Source organism: Tarenaya hassleriana, unplaced genomic scaffold (genome assembly GCF_000463585.1).
Source record: "Tarenaya hassleriana unplaced genomic scaffold, ASM46358v1 Cleome6, whole genome shotgun sequence".
NCBI lineage: Eukaryota > Viridiplantae > Streptophyta > Magnoliopsida > Brassicales > Cleomaceae > Tarenaya > Tarenaya hassleriana.
Window position 1 is genome coordinate 5,090,141 of NW_010968505.1, and position 14,018 is coordinate 5,104,158.

The 14,018-nt window shown below is 36.6% G+C and overlaps 3 protein-coding genes across 7 annotated transcripts; all 3 read right to left on the reverse strand.

Annotated features, from left to right (window-relative positions):
* Positions 1–3,086: 3,086 nt before the first annotated feature.
* LOC104799645 lies at positions 3,087–5,693 on the reverse strand. 2 transcript variants are annotated; one of them, XM_010522280.2, is made up of 5 exons: positions 5,485–5,693; positions 4,746–5,102; positions 3,688–3,852; positions 3,543–3,594; positions 3,087–3,411 (listed from the first exon to the last, which is right to left on the reverse strand). In XM_010522280.2, the coding sequence occupies exons 2-5, from the start codon at positions 5,003–5,005 to the stop codon at positions 3,322–3,324; spliced, it is 567 nt and encodes a 188-aa protein (XP_010520582.1). In that variant the 5' UTR covers positions 5,006–5,102; positions 5,485–5,693; the 3' UTR covers positions 3,087–3,321. The 2 variants fall into 2 exon arrangements, with proteins under 2 accessions (XP_010520582.1, XP_010520581.1); XM_010522279.2 differs by having other exon boundaries at positions 4,746–5,227.
* A 456-nt stretch (positions 5,694–6,149) lies between these two features.
* Positions 6,150–8,567, reverse strand: LOC104799646 (protein kish). 2 transcript variants are annotated; one of them, XM_010522281.2, is made up of 6 exons: positions 8,370–8,567; positions 7,856–7,918; positions 7,632–7,738; positions 7,279–7,313; positions 6,809–6,934; positions 6,150–6,717 (listed from the first exon to the last, which is right to left on the reverse strand). In XM_010522281.2, the coding sequence occupies exons 2-5, from the start codon at positions 7,856–7,858 to the stop codon at positions 6,810–6,812; spliced, it is 270 nt and encodes an 89-aa protein (XP_010520583.1). In that variant the 5' UTR covers positions 7,859–7,918; positions 8,370–8,567; the 3' UTR covers positions 6,150–6,717; position 6,809. The 2 variants fall into 2 exon arrangements, with proteins under 2 accessions (XP_010520583.1, XP_010520584.1); XM_010522282.2 differs by having other exon boundaries at positions 6,809–6,877; positions 8,370–8,540.
* Positions 8,568–9,308: 741 nt separating this feature from the next.
* On the reverse strand, positions 9,309–13,601 carry LOC104799647 (mediator of RNA polymerase II transcription subunit 17). Of its 3 annotated transcripts, none has more exons than XM_010522283.2 (8): positions 13,460–13,601; positions 13,167–13,368; positions 12,432–12,545; positions 12,159–12,244; positions 11,346–11,736; positions 10,806–11,255; positions 10,411–10,722; positions 9,309–9,842 (listed from the first exon to the last, which is right to left on the reverse strand). In XM_010522283.2, exons 1-8 carry the CDS (start codon positions 13,546–13,548, stop codon positions 9,510–9,512), a joined length of 1,977 nt encoding a protein of 658 aa, XP_010520585.1. In that variant the 5' UTR covers positions 13,549–13,601; the 3' UTR covers positions 9,309–9,509. The 3 variants fall into 3 exon arrangements, with proteins under 3 accessions (XP_010520585.1, XP_010520586.1, XP_019056367.1); XM_010522284.2 differs by having other exon boundaries at positions 13,432–13,574; XM_019200822.1 differs by having other exon boundaries at positions 13,167–13,321; positions 13,432–13,524.
* Positions 13,602–14,018: the final 417 nt, after the last annotated feature.

A 14,018-nucleotide genomic window follows, 5' to 3' on the forward strand; every position in this document is an offset into this window, starting at 1 on the left:
TTTTTTGTTGTTAAAAACAAGCTGTCTTCTTTCCCTAAACGTTGTTTAATTCGGTTTACAAACTGATTCTATTAGAAAAAAAATGCTTATTCAGCTTCCATTATTAGCATTTTAATCACCTCATTAACTCATTGCCCACAGAAAATAAAGAAAGGTATATCCACAAATGTACGTATTCGTATTTGATACAAGTACAGATCCTAACTTTCTAACATAAAAATTGATTAAAAAAAAACAGAGATTTAATTCTCAGTTAAATATTAAAACGGGGTTTTATATGCCGAGAGACACTTCATAACATCATAATCCATTGATACAAATTAAATTGGATTTTTTAAAACGAATCTATATTAGTCCGTATTATGCACTATCGTGTAATCCTATGTACTGAAACCAGCTCAGGTGGAACCGGATAAGGTCCTCCTACTGTCGAACGCAAGCACATAACTGTCGTCGCCCCGTTCGGCAGATTTTAGCAAGGACCTGCACGTGACTTGGTTCGACTGTAACTACGGATTGCCCAGGAGAAAGGGAAAAAATTATCAAGATAATTTACCTTCTACAATAAAAATATTTTTAAAAATAGTTATTTTTTTCAAATATCAACAATATTATTGTGATGTATATAACCCGTATCCCGCAAAACTAGTTGTGCCACATAGATAAATACAAATATAATACGATATTTAAAATGCATGGATTAAAACTTTATTTTTGTATTAATTTGCACTAAAAACAAACACAAAATTGGTAGTTTATATAATGTCGCAAAATACAAAATTAATAAATCGGTTGATTAGGAATTTGCATAGTTTTGATTTTCACGTGCTCGTCCAATGTCGTTCGTGCCTCCACGTCCTTATGACCCTTCAAGAAGTTTCCATCTGAAATGTGTAGTTGATCACCTTTTCATTGCAATCCCCTCACGATTTTTCTATATGAAACGTTGCGTAACAACGTTCTAAACTACGTACTTAGTAAATGACTCGAATGTGACCCGAATACCTAACTCATTGAAAACGGCCAAACAAAATAATCAAATGTATTTATATTACATATAGACCGTCTTTTATTTTGGTTCTAAAGTAGAGTTCTTCTATAACGATCTCTTTACCATGTATAACAGAGTTATGGTGTAGGCCTTTGTCTTCTTCTTTTTATCATAAATTGATAGAAACGTAGTAATATGAATAAGTATATCTCATTTAAAATCTATCTCATTCTGTAATTAATGGGTAAATATTATATTATGAATTTTTCTATTAGGATAGTTTATTAAATAATTCATGGCCACCACCCTATATTGATTTTTTTTTTTTATCAAAATTAAATAGAATTTACTTTTGATCATTGTCATCGAGGAGTTTTTCCTCTCCACCGAACAAGACTAAATAACCCTAGGAATGTAGTGAAAGGATGGAGAGGCCAGAGGGGAGTACAAAACTGAACAAAAAAAATACTGCTTTCTCTCTCTATGTATCTATATTCTTTTACACAGTTTAATAATGTATTATAATTAGGAAAAAATGTTTTGCTTCATTAATTGGTTCCAAAAAATCTTTTGATATATGTTATCCCAACAAAAATAGAAAAAAAACAGTTTTGATATATGTAAGAGTATGTTAGGTATCTATAGTTTTTTTATTTTGAAACAAAGATTTATTGAATCGGATTTTAAAATACATAGTTGGATCAAGCAAGATAAGTTAGATCAAGTCGTATAGACGAGGATAGATTTGTCATATATGAAAACTAAATTAATTTTTATATCGGAGAACTAAATGGATTAGGACGGTAAAAAAACAGATAAAACCAATTGAAATGATACTAAAAATAAAAAACAAATTTAATAAAATACATATTGAATTAAATGAAATTATCTAATTGTGACATAATCTTAGTTTTAAATTTTTAGGATAAATATGACCAAATCTTAATCTATAAAAAAATATAATGACTTATACGTTAATGAAATAAAAAGGTCATATGATTAGTGTCGTATCTCATGGATTTGAATTTTATAGAATTAAATAGATATCTATAAAATTTAAATATTGATGATGGAATATAAATTTAATATTATACCAATATTTTATTATGATTTTTTTAAAAATCCCTCATATTTTATATTTCAATAATTTGATTCTATATTATAAATGGAAAAAAGACATCATAGCGTCATCTCAATATTTATTTTTAAATATTTTGATTTAATAATATAAATTATAAATTAACAAATAAAATATATTATATTTTAATTTAAAATTAATATTAAAATTATTTAAAATCTGTATATATATATATGTTTAGTTCTGGCTACCCGCATAGATTAATACCTAGTATTTAAAAAAACTAAATAAAAAAAATAGGTTTTTAATAAAATTAAAACTATAATACCGACCGCTGTTTGTAACTAGCGTACCTTACCAAGTTACCAGCCCAAAAAAAATATCTTTTTCGACTAAGCAGCAACCAACCTATTAGTATAGAATAAAAATATAGCGGGTAGCCATAAATATAGAAAGAGATCACGTCTATTTAAACAATCTTCCTTTCTTTTTTCTTTTTAAAATATTCTGTGTTTTTCTTCAATAGATGTTAAATGAAAGAGAGACCCAAAGGAAACTAGCTTTCACTAAAACAAAGACATGAACCAATCTCACAACAAAAACAAAAGAATTCCAAATCCAATATTGAGTTCATCTACCTCTATATACCCGAAAATCAACCCCTTTGGTGCCCTACAAATTCTGATAAACCCACAAGGCGAAAAGCTATCGATATCCCAAAAACTATCTTACTTGACTCGAGTCCCACGAGATGAGATGGTTGAGATCAATCTATGCGGAAATCGTCGTACTGCGGCCTGAGCTTAATGATCACAAGATTTGGTAGCACAACAAGACAAGCCATGAACAATGTGAACTGCAATGACAGAACACAACAACAAATACCAATTTACATCAATCAGATAATAAGATTTAATCGAGAAGCATTATATATATATATATATATATTAACAATTTAAACAATCTTCCTTTCTTTTTTCTTTTTAAAATATTCTGTGTTTTTCTTCAATAGATGTTAAATGAAAGAGAGACCCAAAGGAAACTAGCTTTCACTAAAACAAAGACATGAACCAATCTCACAACAAAAACAAAAGAATTCCAAATCCAATATTGAGTTCATCTACCTCTATATACCCGAAAATCAACCCCTTTGGTGCCCTACAAATTCTGATAAACCCACAAGGCGAAAAGCTATCGATATCCCAAAAACTATCTTACTTGACTCGAGTCCCACGAGATGAGATGGTTGAGATCAATCTATGCGGAAATCGTCGTACTGCGGCCTGAGCTTAATGATCACAAGATTTGGTAGCACAACAAGACAAGCCATGAACAATGTGAACTGCAATGACAGAACACAACAACAAATACCAATTTACATCAATCAGATAATAAGATTTAATCAAGAAGCATTATATATATATATATATATATTAACAATGTTTATACGTATACGGTGGATTAAGTTCGTACCAGAAGAGGAAGAGCCAAGAAGCCCCAAATAGGCCACAACGCGTAGGAGAGTCTGTGAAAGGCCATGCATGTATTTGTCAAACAGATATGAATATCATTTGATAGAGAGACTTAATGAGAAAAAGGAAAGAGGAGGTTTTCTTACAGGCAAAAGGAGATGAGGCCGAGGAGGGTAATGAAAGGCAAAGCAGAGATACTCCACAGTTCCCATTTCTCTTCGAACCTTCTGATGCTCCATGATAACATGTTCTCGTATATTAAGATTATAATGTTCACACCTATCCCTATCATCCCCAGATACAATGGCGTCCTGACAAGGAAGACGCATATATGTGTTCTCTTTAAATGGATTTCCATTTTCCAGAAGATCAAAGTAATCTTCTGGTTTGTGCAAATCTTTAGGTAGAAAGATGCTCTTAATTTATAATTGATTGGAAAAAGAAAAATGATCCGTACAAAAGAACACCGATCCTCATTAGCCAGAGTTTGATGACAAAAGTTTTCTAGAGCAGAGTGAGATCATGCTTAATCTAGAGAAAAACATAACTCCACTGTTACGCAATATGATCTTTTCCAAATGTTTCTAGCTACATCTTATTCATATGATCATATCACCATGTCCACTCGTTCCAATTAAGCAGCTTGTCAAGATTGCGGAAGCTATTCTTGGTTCTTTACAAAATATCACTCATGCAAGTTTTATGAACAGAACTGTGAAGAAATAATCAACATGTTCCAAACAACTAACATCAGCGGCCTTCAATAGCCACCGAGATTAGTGCACATGCCATAATTGGTAACTACCTAAGGCTCATTAAGAAAAGAAACTGAAAATTTACTGAACTAAACCTAAAATCCTCGTCAAGAATTCAAAGCAAAGAAAAACAATATCTCCTTCAACTTACAAACTCCTTAAGCAAGCTTGGAAGAAAATCATAACATTTGATTTATAAGAACTTTCCGGTACCCCCATGCTTTCCTGTTCCTAAAAGTTTTTTTTCCTATCATTGCATTAATCCTCAGCTCATTTCTTTTAAATTGATTACAGATCCACCATGATAAAGAAAATGTTGGATTCAAACCTCAATGCTGAAGTAAGAGCCAGAGAAGATTTCTGATGGACCTAAAAAGGATAGATTCAAACACCAAAAGAAGCAGGCAGCCATGAAGCTAACGAAAGAACCATTCAAGAAATTATATTACCTTCTTATCCGGACATCATGCAGGAGGATGTGAATCATGTTGGAGTGCCGGTCTCCAAAATAGACAATGAAAAATGCAGAGGCAATCCAAAGCCCGTTCTCCAGAAACTCGACCCACGTTTTACTTCTATGGCTCACGGGTGAGAGAGGCTGAGATCTCGAGCAAGCATCGTCCTCGAGATCGTCCCCACCAGATGCATAACCTTGGCTATGCCTTTGCCTCATGTATCCACCAGCACCCACGGGAGTGCCACCGGACATTTTTCGCAGAAATGACAACAAACACTCAATTGTGACTATAATTCTCCAGTTCTTCACAATGCAATTGACTCGCCAACGAGTAAAATCGACCAAAATCCTAGAAAAACACGCTATATGAAGCTTGAATCCACAAAACGAAAACAGATGCCAAATTCTGCAGTTCGTCTCATTACAACGGATCCCCAAGTCTACGCATGCGAAGAACGCGACTCCATACGGAATCTAAAATCACAAAAGGAAAAAAATTCAATCCCATTACATCATATAGACCGAAATTTGCAAGCATCTGTCGACTACACAGCAACTGGTCTACGCAGAAGTAACATATCATCACTAATACTCTCGATTCCCGAAAACAAACCTACCAGGTCCGACAATACGAGAATATCAAGAGACAGAGGACCGTAATTCAGATTGTACGAGACCCAAAATCGAAAAAAAGAGGAAGAGAAAATCGATCACGGCAGGAAATCAGAAACCTCAATCGAGAACTCGACGCGGAGGCGTTGACAAAACCCTAGAAGTGGCGCTTGAATCCATGGGAGAATTGACCATGCGAATCCTTCAGCTTCGTTAAATTGCAGGTCACGAAAGAGAGATTTCTTTCTTACTCGATGGAAGCGAGAGACGACGAATCTGCGGAGTGACTGAACCGTTGGGGAAAGGTACTCTGGGAGCTTTTTTGTGCGACGTCGTTTTGTATCCACCTAGGCTCTCTTCCTTTTTCCTTTTATGCCAATATTTACATTTTTTAACTAATCGTTCATGTCTTGGATTTATTTTTGTGGTTTTTAATCTAATAACTAATTTAAGTGGTGAGCTATAAGACAGTCTTGGGAAGAGATCGTGAGCGCATTAAAGTTGGACGCAAAATCGGGATGCACACCCATGCTCAAAATCTAACAAAATCAAATAATATACGAATCTTGAAGTTCATCGAATTTATCGATGAATCAGATTTAAATTAATCAAAACCGTAATTGTTTAGAATAAATGTTCTTTATCAAACCCAAACTCGATCTAGATGCGAACGAAACAGAGACCAAAAATAATAATTTAATAGATATATTTTTTCATAAAAAAACTGAATCAAAACAATAAATAATAATAATAATAAACCAAATTCCTATAATTTACAACCACGATTCAAATGACTTAATCTTTCATTTTCTTTCAACAATAAATGTCTCACATATGGTGTCCAAATATCAACACACCCCCAGAGGGATCAATCAAAACATAAATACAAAATATAAATTAAATTAAAATAAAGAAAAATCACCATGAACTTTTATAAAATTTTTAAATAAATACTTTAACTATAAAATTTTCAAATAAATACCTGATTTTTTCAAAACTTCCACATAAATACCCAAACTATTAAAAATTTACTAAATGAAACCAATATCCATCAACGACGTTAAATTTGTAACAGAATCTGTCCATAATTGATGGCTTAACCGTCAAAGAATATTGTTTCATTTGGTAAATTTTTAAAAATTTGGATATTTATGTGAAAATTTTAAAAAGTTCAGATATTTATCTGAAAAATTTATACACATATTTATTTAGAAATTTTGTAAAAGTACAAATATTTATATGCGATTTTTTCTTAAAATAAACCCCTCTTATGCAATAGTTTTCGCCAAAGCACATCCCAAGATTCACAAGCACAAAGGCAGATTTCTCATCCCCTTTCTTCACTTGCTTTCCTTTTTTTTTTTACAAAAATGGAGTTTTCACCATGAAGAGAAGAGAACCTAAAAGACAGAACAAAAGAAAATATATCCGAGCGGGGGTTACCTCAGAAGAATATAATCGAAACGCCCATCATGAAGCATCCAACCGATACCCACGGGCTCAATCGTTCACCTGTTAGTTGCACAAACGTTCGTTGAACATATCCGAGCGCTATTAGGATGACATTATCTGAGACAGCCATTCCAAAAAAAAAACTATTGACCCGAATGTCCATGCTACTACATATGCCTATACAGGAGGCCAGCAATGTGATTTAGGACTTATGGGTTCTTGCTTTACAAAGCTTTCAGTTATTCTATTTTGACATACTGTTGCATGATCATATGACCATCAGTCGGTTCTTGCTCCTACTAGAGAACCTACAGTTTGTCTATTCTCATGGGCTATTGTGTGCGGTTTTTTCTGTGCATAAATGTATAAGCATAGCTGCATAAGAGACAGATATAATACGAAACTAAGCTCCTAGAAGAAACGAACGAGTGTACTTTAGTAGTAATGGGAGAAAGACCTACCTATTCTAGCAGCCTTCCAAAAGAATCCTCGAAACCTGCCATGACGGAAAAAAACATACTAGGTTAGAAGGTTTTTTCATATTGAGTACATAGAAACCGAGGCACAAACAGATACATATAAAGCATAGGACTAGACAGGATGTCCAAGGATGGCAAATCATTTGCAATATAATGTCAAGCAGTTTGTAATTATTAAATCAGAGGAAGTATCATCAATTGCTCAAACAAAGAAAGTTGCTTGGAAGTAACGAACAGACTGAAACATCAAAAGGATTTAGAAGTTCATGGACGAGTAACTGGGCACATATCGAGCTAAAATCCAATCTGAAAAGGAGAGTGATGATGGCACATACCCAGTTTTCTGCTCCAAAATGGCGGGGAACTGCATCTTCAGGTACGTGCACGTGCAGATCACAAGCAGAACCACCGTCAAGAACGAATGGAAATTGAACAAGGCTGACTGCGATCATCCAAGAGAAACAAAAACAGAACTCAGCTCAAATCACTATGAAATTTCTCAAGGAACTTGAAAAAGCGCGCAGAATGGAAGGAAACTAATTTGCAAAGCCGTAATTACCATTGGATCTGGTTACTGAAACGCTTCCGGATGAAATGAGCAAAGCTAACTTTGCCCTTATATCTGAAATCATTCAATAACAAATGCAAACGATCATCAGATTCGACTTCAAACTGGGGCTCTAAGAACAATCATAATTACATAACATTGACATACTCATTTCTCGAAAATATTACACTTTTAATAAACACAAATTTCCCAGTTTCTCCAGAATCAGAGACGAACTCAATAGATCAGCAGCACGCAAAAAAAAACTCCGAAGAAGCTGTCATGACGAATATCCTAAATTATACAAAATTTTCGCCCGGTGTTCTATTCTAACCCTAGATTTTGTTGCGAAATCTACAAGTATCCGTAATCAAAGAATTTCGGATCATCAAGTGAAGAAATTTCACAAAATCTACAAACTCAACGGATGAGCAACCGTGACCAAACCAATCAGATCACCAGCAGATAAAAAGCGCACAAAAATAAAAGAAAAAAAAATCGATTTTAGAGAAGAAAAACCACTGACCTGAAGCTGAGTTGAGAAAGTTAGGGCTTTCAAGCTAGAATCTTCCAGAACTAGGATTTGTGCGAAGCGAACCGAATCAATAGATGAGGAAACCAAAGAAAAGACCGTGAATCTGTTGAACGAAGGGCTTTGTTAATCAGAAACTGTTTTTGCTCGGCTTTTCTGTAGTTTTCCAATTTTACCCCTCCTTTCATCTGCTTATTCCCTTCTTGGGTAGGACACGTGACACACCATTGAAGAAATATTTCAAAAAAATTCTGTAAAAAAAAACTTAAAATAATTAACTAACTAATTTATACGAAATTAATTCGATTCATGCATTGCCACTACTAATTATTCAAATATAATTATCGCACGCTGACATTAATGTCATTTGGTTTGGTTAGGTCTTTCTAATTATGGAAGAGACTAGATATGAAAAGAAAAAATCTCATATAAATACCTAAAATATCATATAATAAACAATTAATTTGATAATTTATTATTTCAACTATTTTATTATTCTAATTTAGTACCCAAACATCAAAAATTATTGGCAATGCACAATTTCGATGATGTTTATTATCACGTTTTCTGTTAAATTTTTGCTGAGTTGGATGGTGTGTCACTAATGTTTTTCTACATATAATTTACAAGTTAAAAAGACCAAAATAACAAAATTAGGGTTTATTATCTTTTGTGGATTGTCAATAATGTAGTTTGAGTACTAAATTAGAACAATATAATAGTTGAGATACTAAATTGTCAAATTAATTGTTTAAATATTTATATGACATATTTTAAAGAGTTTGGATATTTATATGAGATTTTTCTATATTAAAATGATTTATATTTATTCATAAATGCTTTTTCCTTCATTATTTTCTTTTTGCGATACGATTGGATGCTATACGGTTATTCTATCAACGATATATTTTGCGAGCTTTCAAAGTTTTCAGATAATTAAAGATCCGACCAATTTCACCATATAGCAAGTGCCCTCTAAAATACTAAATACTATTTATGTCCATAATTCACAGTTCATAGACCAGAACCTAAACTAAGTGAACCAACCCTTTCGGAGATGCAAAAATGTGTCTTAAACATGAACTGAAACTAAACACAAGACTGACTTTAAGACTTGTCTTGTCTTTTACCTGTTCAGATGTCCCGACCACCACAGGCACCGCATAAGCTGATCAAATCCATGAGAGCGGAGTATAACACATCAAGTGACAGATAACCCAAGGATTTTCGAGTTTCGGGTGTCTCGTTGGACGCGTCGGGGCGGAAATTCTTCTCCTCGGCCGCACCATTCTCCGTCACCAACCACCATGAGATGCATCCTTTAGGGTCCTCAGGGTCTACTCGGGCTACGAGGCTCACTCTCTCCGCTTCTCCTATCTCAAACGAGAGCGACAAGAAGTCTAGGCTTGCATTTACGCCCACAGTCCGTGCTTCCTCGAGCAGCCAACAGAGAATTTGGCTCGCTACCTATCGAATTTAAGAAGATAACCGTGAATAACGAATGATGGAGGCGTTAGGAGGGACACGGGTAGGGTATCTGTATCTGAGTTATCTAGCGTACCCGACCTTGGCCTAGGTCTCATGATGGTCCAGTACCCGCATAGTGCGGCGAAGGCGAGGTAAGGGTCGACCGTCGATAATCAAATGAAACTCTAATCCCCATTTTTTTTTTGTCTTTTGAGTGTGTAATTCTTTATAAAAGAAACACAATATCCCAATTTTAAAACCCTAGCTCGATCATGAAACCCTAATCTCCTCCCCTCGCGCTGCACTCACCACTCGCACCCCCCCTTCCCGCCTCTAGCTCGGGTACCTGCAGGACACGAGTACTCTCTGGCCAAAACCCGAACTCCCTCCCTCCTTAGGGGTAATCACCAACACTGGCCTCGTACTCATCCCACAGGTGGACGAATACCCGAAATTTCGGATAACTCACAGGTCAGGCAGGTACCCAATAAATATTCCGGGTCTGCACCCAGCCCTGGGAGGCATAAATTGAAGTGCCTAGAGTTCAAGAACAGTACGATGAAAGTACCTGTTGGAGAATTGTCAATGGAAGATCTGCCAAGTCGCAGTCATACTTGTTCATGGAGAACAGATTGCAGGAACTCCCTTTGGGCAAACCCACAACATTCGGTGCGCATTCCCCTTCGATGGTAATGCTCTCATCAATTACCACCACCTTTGTACGGAACTGTGATTTGATGTTCCTTTTACCATTGAGCTCAGTCTCTGAGCTTCTCAAGGGGATGATCGATGGAGGAACATTCATGAAGACCGTCCATGAAGATGTCCGAGAATTCCATGTCGGGTGAGACGTTAAATGAAGATATGGAACCATACAAACCTGGAGATGAAGCAAGCAATGAATTAGTGGTGAACTTAACAACATGGTGATTACCCGATATCTCTAATGATGCGAGAAAATACCACGCTTTCGAGCTGTACGAGAATTCTGTTCGAGAAGATTCTATGCGCCAGGGACAAGCAAAAATGGTCGAGAAGTCCAGAGGTGTCCTTTCCAGTTTGATTGGGAGCTCTGGTACTTTTTGCTTTAGGTTGATCCTTAGCTTTTCCGAAAGCATGTCCATGGAAGATCTGTTGCAAATATATTTCACAACTGGCACGATTCGGGAAACCTAACTTCTTCAAGAGATTGTTTCCTTCTTTTTCTTCAGCTCGTCCCATTCCATCAGACGGGTCGATAGATAAGTCTGTGGACTCCGACTTCTCGGGGATGACGTTTTTCCCAGATGGGCAAAGTGATATGAACAAGGAAGCTCCCTGACCTATGCTCATCTGCAAATAATTTTCTCGTATTCCACTGATGTTGAATCCCACAGCCTCATTGAAAGCTTCACGGTTTACCATGTCAAACAACTGGGGAAAAAAGATCATAGAAGTAAGAAAATGATACGAAAGGAAAACAAAAACCCGCACAGTAGAGTGTCACAAACGATGAAAACTCACCTGCTCGGCAAATATTGATTTATGAACCTCCCTCAGAAGGAAATGAGAGCCTTTCACAGATTCATCGTCACCTGCAGGCTGATTATCCGATGCACCCGAGACATTATCCTCAGACGAAGTGGAGTCTGTCTGCTTGCTAGACACCTTTGTGTTTTCGGTAGAGCAAATTCCAACAAAACCAAACTGAAGAGAGAGGCATGAATCTCGGGGTAGATTAATGGAAAGCATACCGGCCGAATCATGGTCAACACGAATGGTAGAGAGAGAAGACTGGCGAAGTGCAGAAGCTGAATTACATAGTGAAATGTCGGAAAGATCGATGACAAATCCCTCGTTGCTGGGACTTGAAGCTACCACACGCTGTCGCTTGACCTTCCAGTTCCGCTGCAATCTATTGGCAAATATCAATGAATCACTCTTACAAGAATCTAGACTGTTCAGAATATTAGCAGTCATACTGTAATTACAGAAATTGTCAACATAACTTCTCTAAGCTATGTTTGTATAGTCCTCGGAATTTCCTACACATGGAAACTTTCAACGGTTCGAACTGAACATTGCTTAACACTAACATCATAAAAGATTTCTGCATTTATTAGATCACAATATCTTAGGATGTGATGTTCCTTGTATCAAACAGGAAACAAGACATGTAATCAACCACAAGAATAGCAGGTGCGATTTTGTAAGTACTAAGTAGTTACCTTCAGATTTTTGTAACTTAGAACAGAAATTCAAGAACAAAGTTCCAAAAAACATTCAGCATGGCAAAATAGAAACTACAAACTGATGGATGGTTTTGTGTTCACAAACCTGATTAGAGCACCATAAAACCTTGCTTCGCGGTTGATTTGATGCTCCAGCGCTTGTGCTGATTGCTTAAAGTATTTTCCCAGTTGCTGCAGAAAACAAACAACACCAGAAAGACAGCAGAAGCTCAGAAGATCACTTTCAACTGATAATATCACCAAACATGATTAAGACAAGCCTAAAGTTCATCTGCCAACAGTCTCACAAGAAACAACAAGACTTTCAACTTTAAGCCAAGTTAATTTGCCAAATGACAAATAAAGATATATGGTTTACCCGATAGGCTTGTAGCTTGGTAGCTGTAGAAACAGCGAGATCTGAGAGGGACTCATTTGGCAAAAGCTTAGGTCTGGTCATACCAGCTACTGTGGCTACATCATTTGCTTCAACCTACAAAGGTCGAATCAGAAATATCTTAGAAGTAAAGCAGTATTATATCTCGTTAACCACTTGAATCCATGTACTCTTGTAGTTCTACTTTTTCACAACACGAAGGAACACAAGATTTTGCTTCTTCCATGATTCCATCCGACCCAATTAACAGAAAACAGTGAAGCACGAGAAGCAAAAGAAACGATCAACATGTCATGTTTAGATTGTATCATTGGGAACCTCAAATGATTAGGAGGAACATATGCAAAGCTAAAGCATCTGGAAGAGATTGAAGATTAAGATGAAAAAACTAGAACTCAAGCCAAAACCCTAAATGTCGGAACCTCAAATGATTAAGAGGAACATATGCAAGACCCTTGGACTGTTCCAGCTAAAGCATCTGAAAGTGTTATGAGACTAAACTCAAAAAACTAGAACTCGAGCCATAACCCTAAACGCCTTTCAGAACCTCCATCAAGCACCGCAAATTTCAAAGCAAACCTAGATCCCAGAAGTACCACAAACTCCTCCATAACTTCTCGTGCAAACACTGAATCTTCAACATTTAGGGTTTGGTCCTTAATAATCCAAAACCCAAAACGAAACCATACGGATTTCCTTAGCACAGAAATCACTCACAGTATTGATAAGGTCTATGACGACAGAGAGCTCCTGATGAGCCAACCGCAAATTCTCGACCATACCCTGCCATTGTTGCCCAGAGCTCTCCTTGGAGCTCTTCTTCTGTTTCTTCTTCTTCTCATCGTCTTCCTCTTCCACGGCCCAGGCGAAGTCTATTCTCCGAATCAACGATACTCTCTTGTCATCGTAATCGACGTCACTAGACACACGAAACAAAACACCACAGAGTATGATCCAGAAGTAGTGGAATCTGAAAAATTACCTAAACCACGGAGAGAGAGAGCGCTCACGAGGGGAAGCGTTCGGCGCCATTTTCTTCGATGACCTCCAATCGTTTGATGGGAAGCTTATCGAGGGAGATTTCCAAATCGCCGTCCATTTTTTTTTCTGAGATTTCTAGAGCTTTGTTTCGTCGGAGGCAGAGCTCAGTGGGGTAAACTTCTCAAATACGCAGCAATTTCTCTCGTCTACCCACAAAAACATAAGGATTTAGCTAAAGTCTACTTTACCCCTCATTTAACAGGAAAAGACACCAAAACCCTTAATGAAACCGGACGTTCGAAGGAAAACACACGTGGAAATGTTTTTTTTACTTCGTCTTGTTTGTTTGCCTTTTGATCCTTTGTACTGTTTATCTTTTAGGTTAAAAATTATTTTATTTCACCGCTATGTGGCACTCCCTTCCTCCCCCTCCACCGTCGAATCCTCCGATCATTTTTCTGCACTGTCACCCTTTCTTTCTGTCACGTAACTGTTCCACTCAGTCCGTCACTGTTTCCCATCGTCGCCGTCACCATGCACGGTTTTGCTCCGGCCCTCAAGATCAGGTCATTGGTCTTTGACCCGCGG

Excerpts from the sequence above, each read along its gene's own strand:
- LOC104799645 (XM_010522280.2), bottom strand. The coding sequence starts at position 5,005 with ATGTCCGGTGGCACTCCCGTGGGTGCTGGTGGATACATGAGGCAAAGG. Across the intron at positions 3,853-4,745 it reads CATGATGTCCGGATAAGAAG|GACGCCATTGTATCTGGGGA; the intron begins GTAATATAATTT and ends CTTCCTTGTCAG. Across the intron at positions 3,595-3,687 it reads GGCCTCATCTCCTTTTGCCT|ACTCTCCTACGCGTTGTGGC; the intron begins GTAAGAAAACCT and ends GGCCTTTCACAG.
- LOC104799646 (XM_010522281.2), bottom strand. Across the intron at positions 7,314-7,631 it reads ATTTTGGAGCAGAAAACTGG|GTTTCGAGGATTCTTTTGGA; the intron begins GTATGTGCCATC and ends CCGTCATGGCAG. Across the intron at positions 6,935-7,278 it reads TTGGAAGGCTGCTAGAATAG|ATAATGTCATCCTAATAGCG; the intron begins GTAGGTCTTTCT and ends TGGCTGTCTCAG.
- LOC104799647 (XM_010522283.2), bottom strand. The coding sequence starts at position 13,548 with ATGGACGGCGATTTGGAAATCTCCCTCGATAAGCTTCCCATCAAACGA. Across the intron at positions 12,546-13,166 it reads TCATAGACCTTATCAATACT|GTTGAAGCAAATGATGTAGC; the intron begins GTGAGTGATTTC and ends CGACCTTTGTAG. Across the intron at positions 11,256-11,345 it reads AATCAATATTTGCCGAGCAG|TTGTTTGACATGGTAAACCG; the intron begins GTGAGTTTTCAT and ends TTTTTTCCCCAG.